Below are 16,948 nucleotides of genomic sequence, written 5' to 3' on the forward strand. Positions count from 1 at the left end.
GCCTTAGATTGGAGCTTCCCGCAGCTTTCGCGCTGAGCGGGGCGCGGGGAAGGAGTAGTTCTCGGGGCCGGTGGGGACCGGGATCCCGACACCGTCACCACCACCCGCGGGGTCTTTCGGGAGCGCTCCCGCGGGCCCCGCAGGAGCCGGTGACAGTCCTAGGTGAGCGCCGAGCGCGTCCACAAAGCTCCCGGGCCGCCCCTCGCGCTAAGGCGCGGCGGCGGCGGCGGCGGCAGCGGGAGCAGAAGGAAAGACTAGACGGAAGCGGCGGCGGCTGGCGGGCGGCCGGGGACGCGGGCCGGGAGGCCGCCGGGGAGGCCCCGGGCGGGGAGGCCCGCAGCCCGCGCCGCCGCCGCCGCCGCCGCCGCCCTAGCCGCGTGCGCGCGCGGCCGCATCAGCTGAGCGCGCGGCGCGTGTCACGTGGTGCGCGTGTCGAAGGTCACGGCGCGCTCACAATGGAGCTTTCGGAGTATGTGCAGAAAGGCTTCCAGATGCTGGCCGATCCCGGCTCCTTCGACTCCAACACCTTCACGCTTCTCCTCCGGGCGGCTTTCCAGAGTCTGCTGGACGCCCAGGCGGACGAGGCCGTGTTAGGTAAGCCGCTCGGCTCTGAGCTGGATCGGCCTGGGTGGAGGGGCGCTCGGAGAAGAGGAGCGAGAAGGGGAAAGCCCCGGGAAGAGGAAGTCTTCGGGCTTTGCCCTTCGCTCCGGACGGAGTGTGGGGATGTGGTTCTGCCAGAACCCATAGCGGACCCAGATCATTGTTCTCTCCCCACTTGGCACTTGCACACCGCCAGCTACACTTTCCTGGTCTGATTTTCCCTCTCAGGCTCTTTGTTCTTTTGTAAAGCCGGTATTCAAGTCTTGTTTGTGGCCTAAACATCTAAGGTTTTCACCCTGGTCTGGGGCAGAGACTGTTTGACACTTGGACTTCATCAGGGCAGCTCCCTGCGATTCAAGTTTTCAGTACTAGGCTGGCGAAGGTTTTAAAGGGTCTGCTTCCAGAGTAATTACTCGGTCAAATAGTGTTGACATTTTCCAGCTTAGAGAATACCTCAAGTTCCTCTGCTCATTCCAACACTCTAGTTCAACATGTTTTGCACAGGTTCCACGCCCAGACTCTTAAAATGTGGTGTATAATGTTTTGTTCCGCATCAGTTATCAGGAAGCAAGTCTGTTTTAAATGGTCCGGTCACTGCGGAGTGCGGTGTCAGTATGGATGGAGGCATATTTAAAGATAGATCGCTTTTAAATTATTTTCTTAATTATAAATATCTCAACAATTCAAATTTTTGTGTTTTTTTCCCCTATAGTTTCACGAGCTAAACATGTGTACCAAAAGCATGAAAGTGGAAGTTCTTTAAACGAAAATAGTAACCACCACCTGGGTTAATCTCCAAAAAAAAAAAAAGACTGTCGAAACTTGAAAATATTTTGAACCCTTTCCTTCTCCTCCACCTCCATGTATTAAAGTCCGTGGAGCCAGTTACCTACCCTAAAATTAATCTTTAGAAGGAAAGTTTATTCATTCTTAAATTGACACCATGTAAAATATTTATCTTATTTTCCTCTCAACTTACTCCATCCAGCTTTAGAATGACCACTGTATATTTTACAATAGGACATTTTTTTTTAAGTATTAAGGTAAAATAAAATGAAGGTAATTTGACCAAGTAACAGCAGGATTATTGATGTGTGCTCTTCATTGTTCTGCCATTGACCATATTGCTCATCTTAAAATTTCTAGTGCTTATAGTTGAATTCTTCTTATCTTGTTAGAGTTCTTCACCAAATGGAAATACCTTTTTAGAAACAGGACTATAAAGAATTTATTATCACAGACATCATTGGCAATTACTTTTATTATAGATCACCCAGACTTGAAACATATCGACCCAGTGGTTTTAAAACATTGTCATGCAGCAGCTGCAACTTACATACTGGAGGCTGGAAAGCAAAGAGCTGACAGATCAACTCTAAGGTACAGGATTTATTTAAATATCCATTTGTTTTAAAATAGTGCCTTTATGATTCAAATTTCAGTTTTTAAAATGGAGACTAAACTTTGGCTTTTTTTTTTTTTTTTTAGCACTTATCTAGAAGACTGTAAATTTGACAGCGAGAGAATAGAATTGTTTTGGACGGAATATCAGGTTACTTAAATTTTAAAAACTTAACAATTACTATTTTTCTTCTACTCTGTTTGCAAAGACATGTTTTCTTTTTCTTTTTTTCCTACCAGAATAATAGGAATTCCCTAGAAATCCTACTGGGAAGGTAGGTACTGTATAAGGTGTCAAGCTGAGCCACTTTTCACTTGCAGGTATGAATGGAGAGTGCTGGTGTGAAACAAAACAGGACAAAAAACGGGGATCTAGACCAAAAGAAAAGGGGCCAAAGGGCAAGTGAAACAATTGAAGTTAAGCTAATGTTTTTAAAGATAAAGTTTATTGAGGTAATTTTTTAAATGCTCTTTTACTATTCAGGACTTGAAATAAAGTTTAACAGTGTTTTAATTTCAGAATGGATTAAAATTGTGTGTGTGTGGTGTAGAAGGTGGTAAAGAACAAATACTGAAAGTTTTTCTGTAGCTATTATGTACAAAATTATCATTATATCTTTCAGTATAGGCAGATCTCTCCCACATATAACTGATGTTTCTTGGCGTTTGGAATATCAGATAAAGGTAAAGTTTAACAAATGTTCTGTAGGGCAATTTAGGGAACTTTAAAAAAAAAAAGAGCTAAAGAATGAAATCTCTGTGTTGTGTTATTTTAGACCAATCAACTTGATAAGATGTACAGACCTGCATATTTGGTGACCTTAAATGTAGAGGTATTTATACAGAAGCCCTGTCTAAAAATTTATGTATAATAAAATTTTCAATTTCCTTGATTTAAATAAACAGCACTTTTTTCTTCCCTAGAACACTGACTCCCGATCCCACCCAGAGATTAGTTTTAGTTGCAACATGGAACAATTACAGGTACAGTATTAGGATCTGTGAATATGCCTATCTTCTTACAGATTTTTAATTGCGAATTATGCCCATGGAAAGTTCAAAAGAAAATTAACCATCTGTCAGTAGATAATGAAGGTTGGTTAAGGAATTATTGGGAAGGGGGCTTCAAAAGCAATATTTTAAAATAGGCTTTTGAAATTAAGATGTTAATAGAGAACTGGTCTGATTTGCTGTTCCCTTCAATTAAAACAAACTTGTAGTGTTGAGTGTAAATTCTATTTGTGATGTGTTTGAGCCAGTAAGACAAAGGAAAAGAAAGCTTGGCTTTGAAAAATGTTCTCTTTGCTTTCAGAAATTTAGTTAAACTTTCAAAACATGATTTTTAAACAGTGGTTTTAAATGACTTTTTATAAAGGGGCAAGTTACAAAAATTCTGAAACTGTTTATATTGCCTGTGTAAGTCACTGGGGAAATTCAAAATTACATTGATTAATGGAGATGACAACGAATTTATTTCTTAACACTTAAAAAAAGTGAAGAACATCTCTTGAAATTTTGATGAAATTGATTTTTTCCAAAGGAATCTCCTGCAGACTCGTTTTAATATAACCATTAATTGAACTTTAAACTTTCAAAAGATGTGAATATAGCATTATCCTTGTTAGGTAACTTGAGAAATTTAATTTTGGTAAACCCTGCATGTTCAGAAGATTTAGTTGGAAACTGTATTTCACATCTGAGGGCAAGCATTTTGAAGATGAGATATTTTAGAGGAAGACTTTACTTTGATAGTGGTTTGTCAAAGGTTTAAAATCTTGAATTTTAAATTGTTTAGAAAGTGTCTCCCGACTTTTTTCTTGCATCTTTCTCAAGCTTGGATACTTCTTTCTTGCGTTTTATCCTAAAAACGAGCTATGATATACATCTTTCAGGACTTAGTAGGAAAACTTAAAGATGCTTCGAAAAGCCTGGAAAGAGCAACTCAGTTGTAACTTGGGAAAGTTAACGATCTGCCCGGATCTAGAGGAAGACCAGGAACGTCTTGCCGTCCGCTGAACCATTTCTGCGAGCTGGGTGTCTTCCTTTTCAGAGCAGATTTTTTTCTTTTGGATTTCTGTCACTCATAAGTTTTGACACTTTTTTACACCTGTGGAAGAGTTAAGAGGGAATTTCTGCCTAAGTATTTGAATCTTTAGTATTATCCGTACATTTGATCCCATTTGATCTTTTCCACGTCTTCCAAAAGGAAGCAGACAGTATTACATTCTGAATAAATAAGTTGTTCCCACAAAAAGAGTGGTGAGAGTTTGTCTGGATTTGAGTTTGTTAATTATTACTTTGAAGACATAGACAGGATTGGCGTTAACTTTTAACGATCTCCTCTCCTCAAGATTAAAGTTAAACACACTGGAAAGGATGCCATCTCCGGGGTTGCTTGAAGACCCCAGCTTCGGGACGTGGGGAGCGGGCGCGGTCGCCCAGCGGCGGGAGCCAGTCCGTTCCGTTAACTGCGCCCGAGGGCTCGCCCGCTGCCCGACCCTCGCCCGCGGGGCTGCAGAGGCCTGGGAGGGCCGGCCCCGCGCGGAGCCCCTGCCCGGAGCGAGCGGCTGCCCGCGCGCGCCCCGCCTCGGCCACTGGCGGGCGGGAAAGGGGGCCGGCGCGGCCGCGGGAAGACTGGGGCGGGCGCTGTTGTTTCCGCGAGCCCAACTCGGGCGCAGGTTCCGCGACGCGGCGCCGGAGTCTGGGCCGCAGCCCGTGGGGCCGAGCGGGGGCTGTCGGCCGGCGGTCTCCTCGCGGACTTGTGTGCCGCGGGCGGAGACGGACCGCGGAGAGAAAGACATAACGGGGGCTGGGGTGGGCTGAGCTGCGTGCGGGGCCGGAGCGATGCCCGCGCCGAGAGCAGGGTGGCGCGTGTGGCGCTGTGGAGAAATGTCTCCGCAGCCGCGCCAGCGCCGCCGCCGCGCCGAGCGAGGAGGAGGAGGGGGCCGGGTCGCGCTGCTCCGAGGGGAGGGGGCGGCCGCGGGCCCGACTACACCGACACTAATTCCCAGGCCGCCCTTAAGGAATGAGGGGAGCACGTGACCCGGTGGGGGGGTGGCGGGGGGAGGGGGCGGGCGGACTCTGAGCCATTTTGGAGCCGGTGTCAGTTTCCACTCTGCCTTCAGCGGTGCATTTTTTTTTCCACCCTCCCCTCCCCCGTCCTCAGCCTTCCTCCCCTCCCCCCGCCTCTCCGCACGCACACACACGGCGCCCCCCACCCGCCCTCCTCCCCCCCAACGGCAACTATGAAATAATAATCGTAGTATTAAAGGCAGAGATCTGGGCGAGACAATGGGGATGTTGGCGAGGGAGCCCCGATCCGGATTAGAAACACCTCCCAGCCCCGCAGAATAATACCGATTGCGCCCCCTCCGCGCGCTCCCTCCCCCGAGTGCGGAGCGGGAGGAGGCGGCGGCGGCGGCCGAGGAGGAGGAGGAGGCCCAGGAGGAGGAGGCGTTGGAGGCCAAGGAGGAGGAGGAGGAGGCCGCGGAGGAGGAGGAGGCCGAGGCGGAGGAGGAGGAGGAGGAGGCCGGGCTCGGGAGGCAGCATGAGCCGAGCGCGGCGGCCGCCGCTCCTCTCGGCTGCGCTCGTTGCCCATTGACAGCGGCGTCTGCAGCTCGCTTCAAGATGGCCGCTTGGCTCACATTCATTTTCTGCTGAACGACTTTTAACTTTCATTGTCTTTTCCGCCCGCTTCGATCGCCTCTCGCCGGCTGCTTTTTCCGGGTACGTAGGAGGCGAGGCGCCTCCGGGACGGGGCCTGGGGGCGGCGGGGGCCGCGCGGGACTCAGGCCGGCCGCGGGTGGACGGGGAACGGCCCCCCCCCCGCGCCTCGCCCGCGCCGGCCGGGAGGGCGCTGACAGCGTGGGCGCCGAGCCCCGCGCCGCCGCCCGCCGCCGCCCGCCGGCCCCGCGCGCCGCCCGGCCCCGCGCGCCGCCCGCGCCCGCGAGCGCGCGCCCGCCGCCGCCCGCCGACTCCCGCGGCGCCGGGACCGACCCGCAGCCCGCGCCGCGCCGCCGCCGCCAGCCGGCCTCGGCGCCGCTCCAGCCGCCGCCCGCTCCAGCCCGGACGCGCCGCGCGCGGCCCCACGTTTTAGTTCCTTTCTCCCCCGAGCGCCCCTCTACACCCTCGCGACGCACATGGCCCCCGAGAAGAATACTTCTATTTGCAGCCTCTGCGGCTCTCCCGGCCACGGCGCCCTTTGTTGAGAGGTAGATTTTGATGAAACGGGGACGGGTGCCTGAAATCGGGAGCTGCTTGGGTCAAGTGGCTTCCCTCCTCTCCCGAAGAAAGGGCTTTGGAGGGGTTTAAACAGCCAGAGAACGCCCCCATTTTATAGGGACGGGTTGCTTGGGGGGCCGCGATCCCGCCAAGGTGGATGTTAGGCTGAAAGGAGCCCGAACAAAAATGTTATTAACTTAAGTTGGAGGGACACTTGGGTGAATTTAGATGGCTTGTAAGATGGCGGTTCCCAGTTGTTTCCAAGGTCTCCTGCGTTTGTGTTTAAAATGGTAAAGTTTTCAAGGTGTTATTTGTTGAGAGTCTCGGATAAGTTCTTCAAATATTACTTGGGAGGTGCTCAGTGGGAAGTGGGCATTTCAAATTTGGAGCTTTTTTTGGAGTGATGATGGTGAATGGACGTTAGTCTTGCAAGAGGTTTCCTCTCTTTTTCCTTTTTCTTTTTTTCCCCCGTCTCAGAGACTACAGTTTTTTTTTTTTCTTCTTCTTCTTTTTTCCACCTCTAGTATGGGATGCACTTAGAACCATGACTTAAGTCTACAACGTTTTATAGGTTTTACTAAATGTCAGCATAGGTCATGTGGTGAAGAGATGCTTTGGAGAAAGGAGCACTAAAAAGTTGATGGCATATGTTAATACAGTCTTTTGGGTTTGACAGCCATGTAGCACGATCTTTTTCCCAGAGATTTACAGTTAATAATTGGAAGTAAATAAGTATAGAGACTTTGATCATTCCCAATTGCAATAAAAGGATTTAGTGGGCTTAGTGGTCACGGTTCAGTATCTGAAATAGAAGCATGTATTAACCCCTTCCCAGAAAGTAGGCAAAATCCTGGGCATATTTATTCAAATCCAAATGTAGGTTGGTGATGCCTAGAATGTTATGTGTAGTTCAACTTATGTTTTATAGGAACCTTAACCCCCATGTTCTGGAAACATAAGCCACACTAAAGTCTAGAAACTTAAGGATGCCAATTATTAACAGCATATGCTAACTTAAGACTATATTAACATTTGAGTTTTATTTTAAGTAGAATTTCTTTGAGGTTGATTTTATGAGCAAATTTATAAATTTTTAAATAATTAAGTTCATTTCCATACATCTGCACCAAAGTGCAAGGGTGTTTGAAATAACCTACCTGTATAAACTTACGCCTAGTAACAGTATCTTTAAAGCCATTAAGCCACTGTGTATGCATGTGTGTGTTTGTATACACACACACACACGCTTCTGTAAGAAAATTGAGCATTTAGTTGTACTTAAGTATTAATGCTCTATCATTAAGTTCTTGGATGTGCATTCAGTGCCCCTAAAAGGTGAAATTCTCCCTAGGAGTCAAGTTAACCCCAGCTTTACCCATACTTGTATTGGGCTGGGAGCCTCAACTGGGGTTATGGAGTTCATTTGCATTTCTTAGACTGCAGTAGTCAAGCTGATTGTTAACATAAGAACTTGCTTCTGTTTTCCTTCATTTTGACATGACTGGTGTTAGGCCTCCAACTAAACTGACTGCCCCAACTAAGTATGTTATAATGACAAGTTTTAACTATTGAGTATTTTTCCATAGTATGTTTGGTGCCTTTTTGCTTGCTTAACTGGCAGTTTCTGTGGTGGAACCTAGAAGGTTTTCCTTTCTAAGGTGCAAGAGATTGTTTCTGAAACTCTTATCAAACATGTCAGATGTTTTGGAAGTCTTTATTAGGCTGCCAGTGCTTTCAAGTAGTATAAAAAGATAAAGAACTGATTCTTACACAAGTAACAAAGTGATACTTACTAGCACTATAAATGGTTATAGGATTGTGGCCAAAGTCTTCTGAATTGAAGTAAAGGAGTTGTGTGAATTAAGACTTAAGATGAATTTGAAAGGGTTTTGGTCAAGTACATGAGACTTCAATCTGATTGTTTTCTGTCTTAATATTTGTGTTTGTCTGGTGTTGGTTTTATATAGAGGAGAAATTAAGGCAGCTGTTTTTATTAATGCCCCTTCCTGAACTTCAGGATCCGGTGGTATTAGCATGATGTGCTTTCACATGGAGACAGAAGTATCACCTTGCTATCTATCTATCTAGGAAAGGTCCTGCTGTTTCACAAGGAGAGTTTTCTTTCAGAACCAAGAAGGCTTGTCTTTAATCACCAAGTACAATAGAATTAAATATTGCTACTCTTTAGGGACCCTGCTCCACCCACAACTCCTCTGTAACCCCACTTAGATTTATAGTAACAATATGTTGACAATATTCCTCTAAACAAATCTTCCAAAGATAACTGAGGAGTCACACATGACGTTTTCTGGTTGAAGTCACTGGTTGCCATTGTGGTCATTTTTCATAAAAGAGGCTTTGTTTTATTTTTACCATTCTCCTCCCCCCCCCCAGTACTCCAAAGCTTTTAGTTTCAGCCATTGAGCTGTGTTGATTAGTATTTCCCTCTTCTGCATTGAAATTCCCTGAGAATTAAAACCTCAGATGCATCTTCAAGTTTCACCAGTTCCTAGATTTCTATTCAAGGCAGCTTTGAGAATGTGCTTCAGAGAAATCTGGAAGCTTGGTCTTATTTCGGATTCTGAAATGAATGAAGTAGGAGTCAGAAATGCATTTTTCGAGCATGCTGCACGAAGTAATTGACTTCCCTTATTGTCCACTGGTGTATTGTTGCTGACAGTTCCCCCCGCCGCCCCCTCCCCCGTGACTTTTCTGTAATATATGATATCTGTTGGGAATGTCATTTCATTGTGTGGAGGTTTGCTTGGAGGTTAGGTTGAGAAAATGACATTTGTTTTTCTCCTGTGGATGCTCAGGGCTGACAAGGTGTTGATTTAGCGTTGGGAATGGGCTGGTCACACGGTTCTTTAACTTATTGTCACTATCGCCGATTCAAGTAGTTTTTCTTGTCTCCATCCAGCATAGTTCAGGTAAAACACAAGGCTTTGTACTCGCCTCCTCTGCGGTAAAACAGATTTCAGTTTTCAGCCTTTCCAAAACTTTGTATCGCTCATCTAATCTGCAGAAGAACTTCCTACTAGAGAAGAAAGCATTAAAGAGGTTCATTTCAATAAACATCTCTGCAATTTGAGCCCTTATAGTTTCGGGTTAAGTGCACAGTTGGCAATTCTCAAAAGATCCTTCGTGAAAATTTTGACCTAGTGATTGCTAACTGGAGAGACCGAGTCAAGATCTGAAAGAAGCTCTTCGCGCCGAGTCCACATGGAAACAGGCCCCCAAGAGTGTCCGAAATGGCCGAGAGTGCGGTTTGCATTTTCCTTTACGACTTCACGCTCCAGGGTCCCCCGGGCTGCCTACCGGGTCGCCCTGCTCGGGATCCTGCTCCCCACCGTCAAGGGGCCTCGTGGGGCCGCCCCACCCCCGCGCCGCGCGCCCGCACCCCACCCCGCCCCCGCGCCGGCCCCGCCCCCGCGCCGTGCCGGCCCCTCCCCCGTGCCCGCCGCCGCCGCCGCCGCCGCCCGGCAGCCCCGCACGCCCGCCGAAGCTCCGGGCTCGGCCGGGCTCCGCGCGCGGAGTTGCAGCGGTGGCCGGATGCCAAGTGTAAGTGTAAGTTGCTATGGAAACCCCGACAGAGGCAAGTTCCGAATCCGGAGCGAGACGGAGCCCCGGGCGCCGCCGGATCCGCCCCTCGCATCCCGGCCCCCGGGCGTCCGCGCGCTCAGGCCCCAGCCCGAGGCCGACTCGAGGTGCTTCTCCTGCGGCCCGAGCACCCAGCTCCGGAAATGCCAGGGATGCAGATAGAGCAGAATTTGCTTTCCCTTTGTATCACGTCAAAACGTGCCAGGTTCTGGTGGCTGGAACCGCCTAAAACAACCGGAACCCCTGGGAAGCGGGGGCATGCTCCTGGATTTTCGATCGAAGAGCCGTAAGGAAGTTTTACGATAAATTTGGAGTCCTGGAACAACCCCTCGCGGTTGGTAAATATCTGCGGGGAGTGTGTGGCGTCTGCAGCAGCCGTGGGGCTGCTGGGCTGGAGGACAAATGGAAGAAAGCGGCCCGAATACTCTCAGCTCCCAGCCCCCACCTCAGACCTTTTCTTCTCCCTCCTGGAATGACCTGAGGGACCAGATATTACTTTTTTGGGGTTCTTTTTCACCTTTTCAGTAGAATTGATCGAGGTCCGATCGGTGAATTCCTTATGTAGAAGATGTTGGGACAATCCTGCTGCAGTGTTAAAAATGCATTTTATGAACTCCTCCAACATATCAGAGCGTATGGTTCCTGGGAGTTGGAGATAATCTCAATTCTCTTTCTGTGAATTATAGCCAGTATTACTTTGTCTTGCAGGATCTTTTATCAAGCAGAAATGCATCGAACAACCAGAATCAAGATCACTGAGCTAAATCCCCACCTAATGTGTGTTCTTTGTGGAGGGTACTTCATTGATGCCACAACCATAATAGAATGTCTACATTCCTGTGAGTACCAAGTTTTAGACCTTTTTATGTTGTGCATATTTAACATCTTGTTCTGAAATTTGAAAACTCTAACAATTCTGGCTATCCTTCAGAATGTTGGTGCAAAGTGAAGAAGTTGTCTTCTTCTCTTGTATTTAGTGACTTTTTTGTTAATGCGTATAATAAAATACTATTGTGTAAGTATTCTCAGGCTATCAACTGAGTTTAATTATAAATACCTTTTGGCAATTACCATTTTGTTACTACTAGTTCCGTGTTTCTGACACTGATTTTATGGTTTAGCATCTAATTCCTGAACTGTAAAAAATTTGTGTTTTCACTTCTAGTCTGTAAAACGTGTATTGTGCGTTACCTGGAGACCAGCAAGTATTGTCCTATCTGTGATGTCCAAGTTCACAAAACCAGACCACTACTGAATATAAGGTAAGAAAATGTTTAAAAATCATTGTTTGTAATCTTTATTGGAATTGTAGTACTTAATAAATTATAAATCTATACATAAATATTCAATAAATTGTTGAATTTATTATTTCTTCACACAAAATTTACCCTTCAGTCTCCATCTGATATGAATGTTTTGTAGAGGGTAGCCCCCTTCATTTCTTGGCCATTTTAATGATGGCTAAACAGATTTTGAGTTTTTTTAACCATCTTTTAGAAATTGAATTAATTTTCCATTTTTGCATTGTTTTTGACCTTGTGACAGGCCAAGAGTGAATCTGTTTAAACTGCTTCCATTCTCTCTTCTTTGTTCTCTTTCATATTAGCTAATTTGGTCATTTGAAAAGCACACTTCTCTTGGTGAAATGTGAAGAATTTATTAGTGAATAAAATGAAATATTCTTCTAATTTAAGACAGTGCTACCACATAAAGAACTTTTATCCCCATAATTATGTTGATGTAGTTATAAACAGTGTCACAATCAAGTTAAATACTATAACACAAAGAAAACAAAGAATGTGTTGCAACGTATGAACATTATAGTTTTTGCTATATTGAAATTTTATTTTCTAATTTATTCTCTCAGGTCAGATAAAACTCTTCAAGATATTGTATACAAATTAGTTCCAGGGCTTTTCAAAAGTGAGTAACTTGCTTAAAAATAAACATTTTAAAAGTATTTACCAGTTTTACCTGCTACACCAAATATTTGTCTTTTTATTCTCTTTAGATGAAATGAAGAGAAGAAGGGATTTTTATGCCGCTCATCCTTCAGCTGATGGTAAACTCTTTGGAATGGGAAAGACATTTTATTTGGAGGGAGAACTTAATCAGTAATTTATTAAAACTAAGTTTAAAGTACAGTTCTTCTATGTATGTAATATTTCATTTAAATGTTTATTAAAAATTGAATTTTAAAATGTCTTTATAGCTGCCAATGGCTCTAATGAAGACAGAGGAGAAGTGGCTGATGAAGATAAGAGAATTATAACTGATGATGAGATAATAAGTTTATCCATTGAATTCTTTGACCAGAACAGGTAAATTCTTTAGGAAATATGTTTTATGCTAATATATTTATTAGATACATTGTTTGCTTAATAAATTATTTTGCTTTTTAGATTGGATCGGAAAATAAACAAGGACAAAGAGAAATCTAAGGAGGAGGTATGTTCAATGGACAAAAACACATTGTTTAGATTCTCGACTTTATGAGAGTGTATGTTCCCCTTTGGAATATTCTAGGATTGGATGATGCTATCAAATAGAAGAAAATCATCATATTTGATGTTTTAGAGTTGATCTATATCTGATAGTTAATAGATGGAATTTATATGATTATTCTTACAAAATATTTTCAGTAATATTTAATGTTTTGATATACTGAAGAAATCTCTTCATCTAGTGTTTATAATAATAGCACATTCAAAGTATAGTTGAGAACAGTCAAATCTCAGCTTTGGTGTTAGTACCTTTTATCATACTCAGACATCTATCTAATTGACTTAAAAAGAAAAACAAAGTTAGGAATTTAAAAAAACTAACTTTTCTTAAATATGCTTTTAGGTGAATGATAAAAGATATTTACGATGCCCAGCAGCAATGACTGTAATGCACCTAAGAAAGTTTCTCAGAAGTAAAATGGACATACCTAATACTTTCCAGGTATCTACTTTATGGTTTTCATGCATTTGATGTAAATGCTTTTTAAAAAAATTCAGTGACCTTTTTCTTTTTGCATTCTAAACCCAAAAAAGCAACATTTTTTTTTAACTTGGTACTTTATTTGAAAATAGCTCTTTAAATGTTTGGTATGGATCCTGTTTTATGCTATGAAAGCAAATCCCTTAATGATTTCAAGAAGTTTTTCCTCATTTGAGGTTCCAAGAGGGATTCTTGCTTTGCCCAAATGTTTGGAGAAAGTGTTTTTTAAAAGCATTTTTTTTTTTTTTTAATCATTTTTGGATTATATTTAGATGATCAGAAAATCTATATTCACCATAATTCTTTGTGATGCTTAATAATTGAAGTGTTGTTTATCAACAGATTGATGTCATGTATGAAGAGGAACCTTTAAAAGATTACTATACACTAATGGATATTGCCTACATTTATACCTGGAGAAGGGTAAGTAAGCATACCTCATGCTCATAGATTATTTTGGTAAGCTGTACTTAAAGATCTAAGACTGATTTGTTTCCCCCCCTCTTAACTTTGTAGAATGGCCCACTTCCTTTGAAATACAGAGTTCGACCTACTTGTAAAAGAATGAAGATCAGTCATCAGAGAGATGGACTGACTAACACTGGAGAACTGGAAAGTGACTCTGGGAGTGACAAGGCCAACAGCCCAGCAGGAGGCATCCCCTCCACCTCTTCCTGTTTGCCCAGTCCCAGCACTCCAGTCCAGTCTCCTCATCCTCAGTTTCCTCACATTTCCAGTACTATGAATGGAACCAGCAGCAGCCCCAGCGGTAACCACCAATCTTCCTTTGCCAATAGACCTCGAAAATCATCAGTAAATGGGTCGTCAGCAACTTCATCTGGTTGATACCTGAGACTGTTGAGGGAAAAAAAATTTTAAACCCTTGATTTATATAGATATCTTCATGCCATTTCAGCTTTATAGATGCTAATACATGTGACTATCGTCCAATTTGCTTTCTTTTGTAGTGAAGTTAAATTTGACTATAAAAGATGGACTAGATGTGATATTCATATGGACGTTAATGGAAAAGAAAGATCATTTCTCGAAAGAATTAGTTTCAGAGAAAGCAGGCAAGATGTTTTTCTGTGTTAGGACCGATGTGAAATGGTTTCTGTCACCATTGTTTGGATTTGAAAATCTTCTGCAGTGGATATAAACATTGGGCCGTAGTTTGTTAATCTCAACTAACGAAACCTCCATTACATCCTCCTTGATTGTTCTTGTTATTATGCTGTTTTGTGAACCTGTAGAAAACAAGTGCTTTTTATCTTGAAATTCAACAAATGGAAAGAATATGCATAGAATAATGCATTCTATGTAGCCATGTCACTGTGAATAACAATTTCTCGCATATTTAGCCATTTTGATTCCTGTTCGATTTTTTACTTCTTTGTTGCTACGCAAAACCGATCAAAGGAAAGTAACTTCAGTTTTACAATCTGTATGCCTAAAAGCGGGTACTACCGTTTATTTTACTGACTTGTTTAAATGATTCGCTTTTGTAAGAATCAGATGGCATTATGCTTGTTGTACAATGCCATATTGGTATATGACATAACAGGAAACAGTATTGTATGATATATTTATAAATACTATAAAGAAAATATTGTGTTTCATGCATTCAGAGATGGTTGTTAAAATTCTCCCAACTGGTTCGACCTTTGCAGATACCTATGTTTGAGCCTTATCAGCATAGAATATTTTTAACGTGGATATCTAACTTCTGTTCCATTGGAAGCAATTGGCATTATTGTCATATGGATTTTTCTCTAGTAATACCTTTAACTTTTAAAATTAATTGCTGCATTAAAGGAAAACTTTTCACTAAGGGATTTGGAAATGCTGTCGTCATTTCCTGTTGCTTACGATGGTAATTAATGTGTTTTTAAAATGCATATTGATCACTGTAATTCTAAGACCGATTTTGAAATAAGCCAGATTGCTGGAGAAAGAAAATTTTTATCTAAAATTATTTTAATATGTGGCATAGTGGAAATCTCAAATTTAAGAATTGCTTTTACAATTGTAAACAATGGAATTTACCCTCTCTGTAAAGTCTGGAAATAGAAGCAATTTATTGTGAGCTTCTACAGGTATTAGTTTTCAAATAGAGTGAGCATGTTGAATTTAAAATATGAATATGCGCCCCCCCAAATTTTCAGATTGTGTTTTGCTTTGGTCGGACTTGGTGTGTGTTCATCACCCATCAGTTATTTGTGAGGGTGTTTATTCTCGATGAATATTGTTTCATGTTTGTATGGGAAAATTGTAGCTAAACATTTCATTGTCCCCTGTCTGCAAAAGAAGCACAATTCTATTGCTCTGTCTTGCTTATAGTCATTAAATCATTACTTTTACATATATTGCTGTTACTTCTGCTTTCTTTAAAGATACAGTAAAGTTTTATGAAACCACAAAATACATATATTTTTATTTTGACCTAAATTTGTACAGTCCCATTGTAAGTGTTGTTTCTAATTATAGATGTAAATTTAAATTTCATTTGTAATTGGAAAAAATCCAATAAAAAAGATATTCATTTAGAAAATAGCTAAGGCTTTAATAAAAATTTGATATGAAAAGCACAATGTGCAGAAGTTTTGGAAACCCTGTTGTGGATTACACCAGGTAAAGGCTAAAGAACATCCATTGCTGTCTTAGTGATGTTGCTGAGAGTACATGCTTTGTTGTATAATTGCTTGAAAGCCCAATGGAAAGATGTATCTGTTTATTTACTTTATAATCTTTGAAGTAAAAGTTACTCATGTTTGCCAATTTTGGTGAAGTTAACTTATTTTTCTAGGCTTTTCTTCTCAAGTGTTTCATGATGTTATCTAAGACAAGAAAAAAAATTAATGAAAGTTTCAAGTGATGTTTTTACTTTGGATATGACCATGTATATAAAAAATGAAAAAATATTTTCAAAGTCTAAAAACTTCAAGTGCTAGTGGACTGTCATTTGACTTAACACAAAACCAAGTCGTAGGACCAAAACAGAACTCAAAGACTTTACGTCTCAACTTTTTATGGATTTATTTTTGAATTTACTTAGTAAAATATCAGATACTGCATTTATAGCTTACCTAACACTATTTTTCCATCCTTGAAACCATGTCCATTTATTTTGTTTAAAAGAGGAATTTTCCCCCAGTCAATGTGAAAATTGCTTGAGCTTTAAAGGCTATTTCAGCTAAAATTTGTCTTTAAATAAAACAGAAGAAAGGTTTCAATGTTTTTTATTCTTGGTAACCAGCCATTACACTTGACAATTAGGCTTTAAAACTTTTGCTAAACTACCACTTAAAATTTCAACCTTACAAAAACCCATAGCTGCTAACTTTGTAACTCTTAGTAGTCAATGCAAGAAACGGCTGTAAGTTTGGCTGAAAAGTATTCTGGGATTCTATACCACAAAGTTAGAGCTAAAAATATTCCACAGAAAACACCTAAATTGATTTCACAGATTTTAGCTTAAATGCAAAAAAAAAGAATGAGGCTGGTTCCTGTTGTGTAAATAGTGATCTATCTTGCTTTACACGTGCATACCCCTTTACAAGTACTTTTTTGCCTTTAAAATTGCCGGCCGTTAATTGCTTTGAGTTGAAAAAAAAAGTTGCCCTTCAGTTGACTTCACCTACCAACCCATAGTGCTTCGTTTCCATATTCGTATGTGCAAATGTTAGGACCTCTGGAGGTACAATGCAACCGGCAGAGTAAAACTATTAGGGCTCTTCCTTCATCCTTTCCTCTTATTCTTTTCCCAGTATTAGAGTTGCAGTTCACTTGTGGTCTTTTGGTACACTCACTGTATAGGCCTATGAAAAAGTTTTGGTATGAAAAATTAATAGGAACGTAAAAAGAACCCGTGTGAAATCCCATGAAATCTCCACTGGCCAAGGAGAAATGAAAATGTTTGGTTTTTTAAAAATAGCTTATGTTAACTAACCTTTAGAGGAGATAGGATTTTAATTTTAGAAACAATCTGCACATTGAATCTAGTCTCAGAATCCTGAGGTGAAGAAAGTGTTATTTTTGTCCATTTCTCTTTATACTTTAAAAGTTTTAAAAATACACCTTTTTCTTCTGGGTATTCCATTGCCCTGAAATGACAGTTGGAAATTCTGATTTAGTTTAGTGC

General features: G+C 42.2%; 2 protein-coding genes across 5 annotated transcripts; both read left to right on the forward strand.

Annotated features, from left to right (window-relative positions):
• Positions 1-363: 363 nt before the first annotated feature.
• Positions 364-4,255, forward strand: COMMD3 (COMM domain containing 3). The gene is made up of 8 exons (XM_005901647.3): positions 364-594; positions 1,869-1,980; positions 2,089-2,152; positions 2,242-2,276; positions 2,625-2,685; positions 2,778-2,834; positions 2,926-2,985; positions 3,894-4,255. Exons 1-8 carry the CDS (start codon positions 456-458, stop codon positions 3,951-3,953), a joined length of 588 nt encoding a protein of 195 aa, XP_005901709.1. The 5' UTR covers positions 364-455; the 3' UTR covers positions 3,954-4,255.
• A 1,277-nt stretch (positions 4,256-5,532) lies between these two features.
• Positions 5,533-15,600, forward strand: BMI1 (BMI1 proto-oncogene, polycomb ring finger). Of its 4 annotated transcripts, none has more exons than XM_005901646.3 (10): positions 5,533-5,727; positions 10,531-10,661; positions 10,988-11,084; positions 11,690-11,745; positions 11,834-11,884; positions 12,035-12,143; positions 12,225-12,270; positions 12,670-12,768; positions 13,150-13,230; positions 13,324-15,600. In XM_005901646.3, exons 2-10 carry the CDS (start codon positions 10,550-10,552, stop codon positions 13,651-13,653), a joined length of 981 nt encoding a protein of 326 aa, XP_005901708.1. In that variant the 5' UTR covers positions 5,533-5,727; positions 10,531-10,549; the 3' UTR covers positions 13,654-15,600. The 4 variants fall into 4 exon arrangements, with proteins under 4 accessions (XP_005901708.1, XP_070237093.1, XP_070237095.1 ...); XM_070380992.1 differs by lacking the exon at positions 5,533-5,727 and adding an exon at positions 6,026-6,212; XM_070380994.1 differs by lacking the exon at positions 5,533-5,727 and adding an exon at positions 9,657-9,789.
• Positions 15,601-16,948: the final 1,348 nt, after the last annotated feature.

Source organism: Bos mutus, chromosome 13 (genome assembly GCF_027580195.1).
Source record: "Bos mutus isolate GX-2022 chromosome 13, NWIPB_WYAK_1.1, whole genome shotgun sequence".
In the NCBI taxonomy this organism is placed as follows: domain Eukaryota; kingdom Metazoa; phylum Chordata; class Mammalia; order Artiodactyla; family Bovidae; genus Bos; species Bos mutus.

Excerpts from the sequence above, each read along its gene's own strand:
- COMMD3 (XM_005901647.3), top strand. The coding sequence starts at position 456 with ATGGAGCTTTCGGAGTATGTGCAGAAAGGCTTCCAGATGCTGGCCGAT. Across the intron at positions 1,981-2,088 it reads GCTGACAGATCAACTCTAAG|CACTTATCTAGAAGACTGTA; the intron begins GTACAGGATTTA and ends TTTTTTTTTTAG. Across the intron at positions 2,153-2,241 it reads TGTTTTGGACGGAATATCAG|AATAATAGGAATTCCCTAGA; the intron begins GTTACTTAAATT and ends TTTTCCTACCAG.
- BMI1 (XM_005901646.3), top strand. The coding sequence starts at position 10,550 with ATGCATCGAACAACCAGAATCAAGATCACTGAGCTAAATCCCCACCTA. Across the intron at positions 12,144-12,224 it reads GAATTCTTTGACCAGAACAG|ATTGGATCGGAAAATAAACA; the intron begins GTAAATTCTTTA and ends TTTGCTTTTTAG. Across the intron at positions 12,271-12,669 it reads AAGAGAAATCTAAGGAGGAG|GTGAATGATAAAAGATATTT; the intron begins GTATGTTCAATG and ends ATATGCTTTTAG.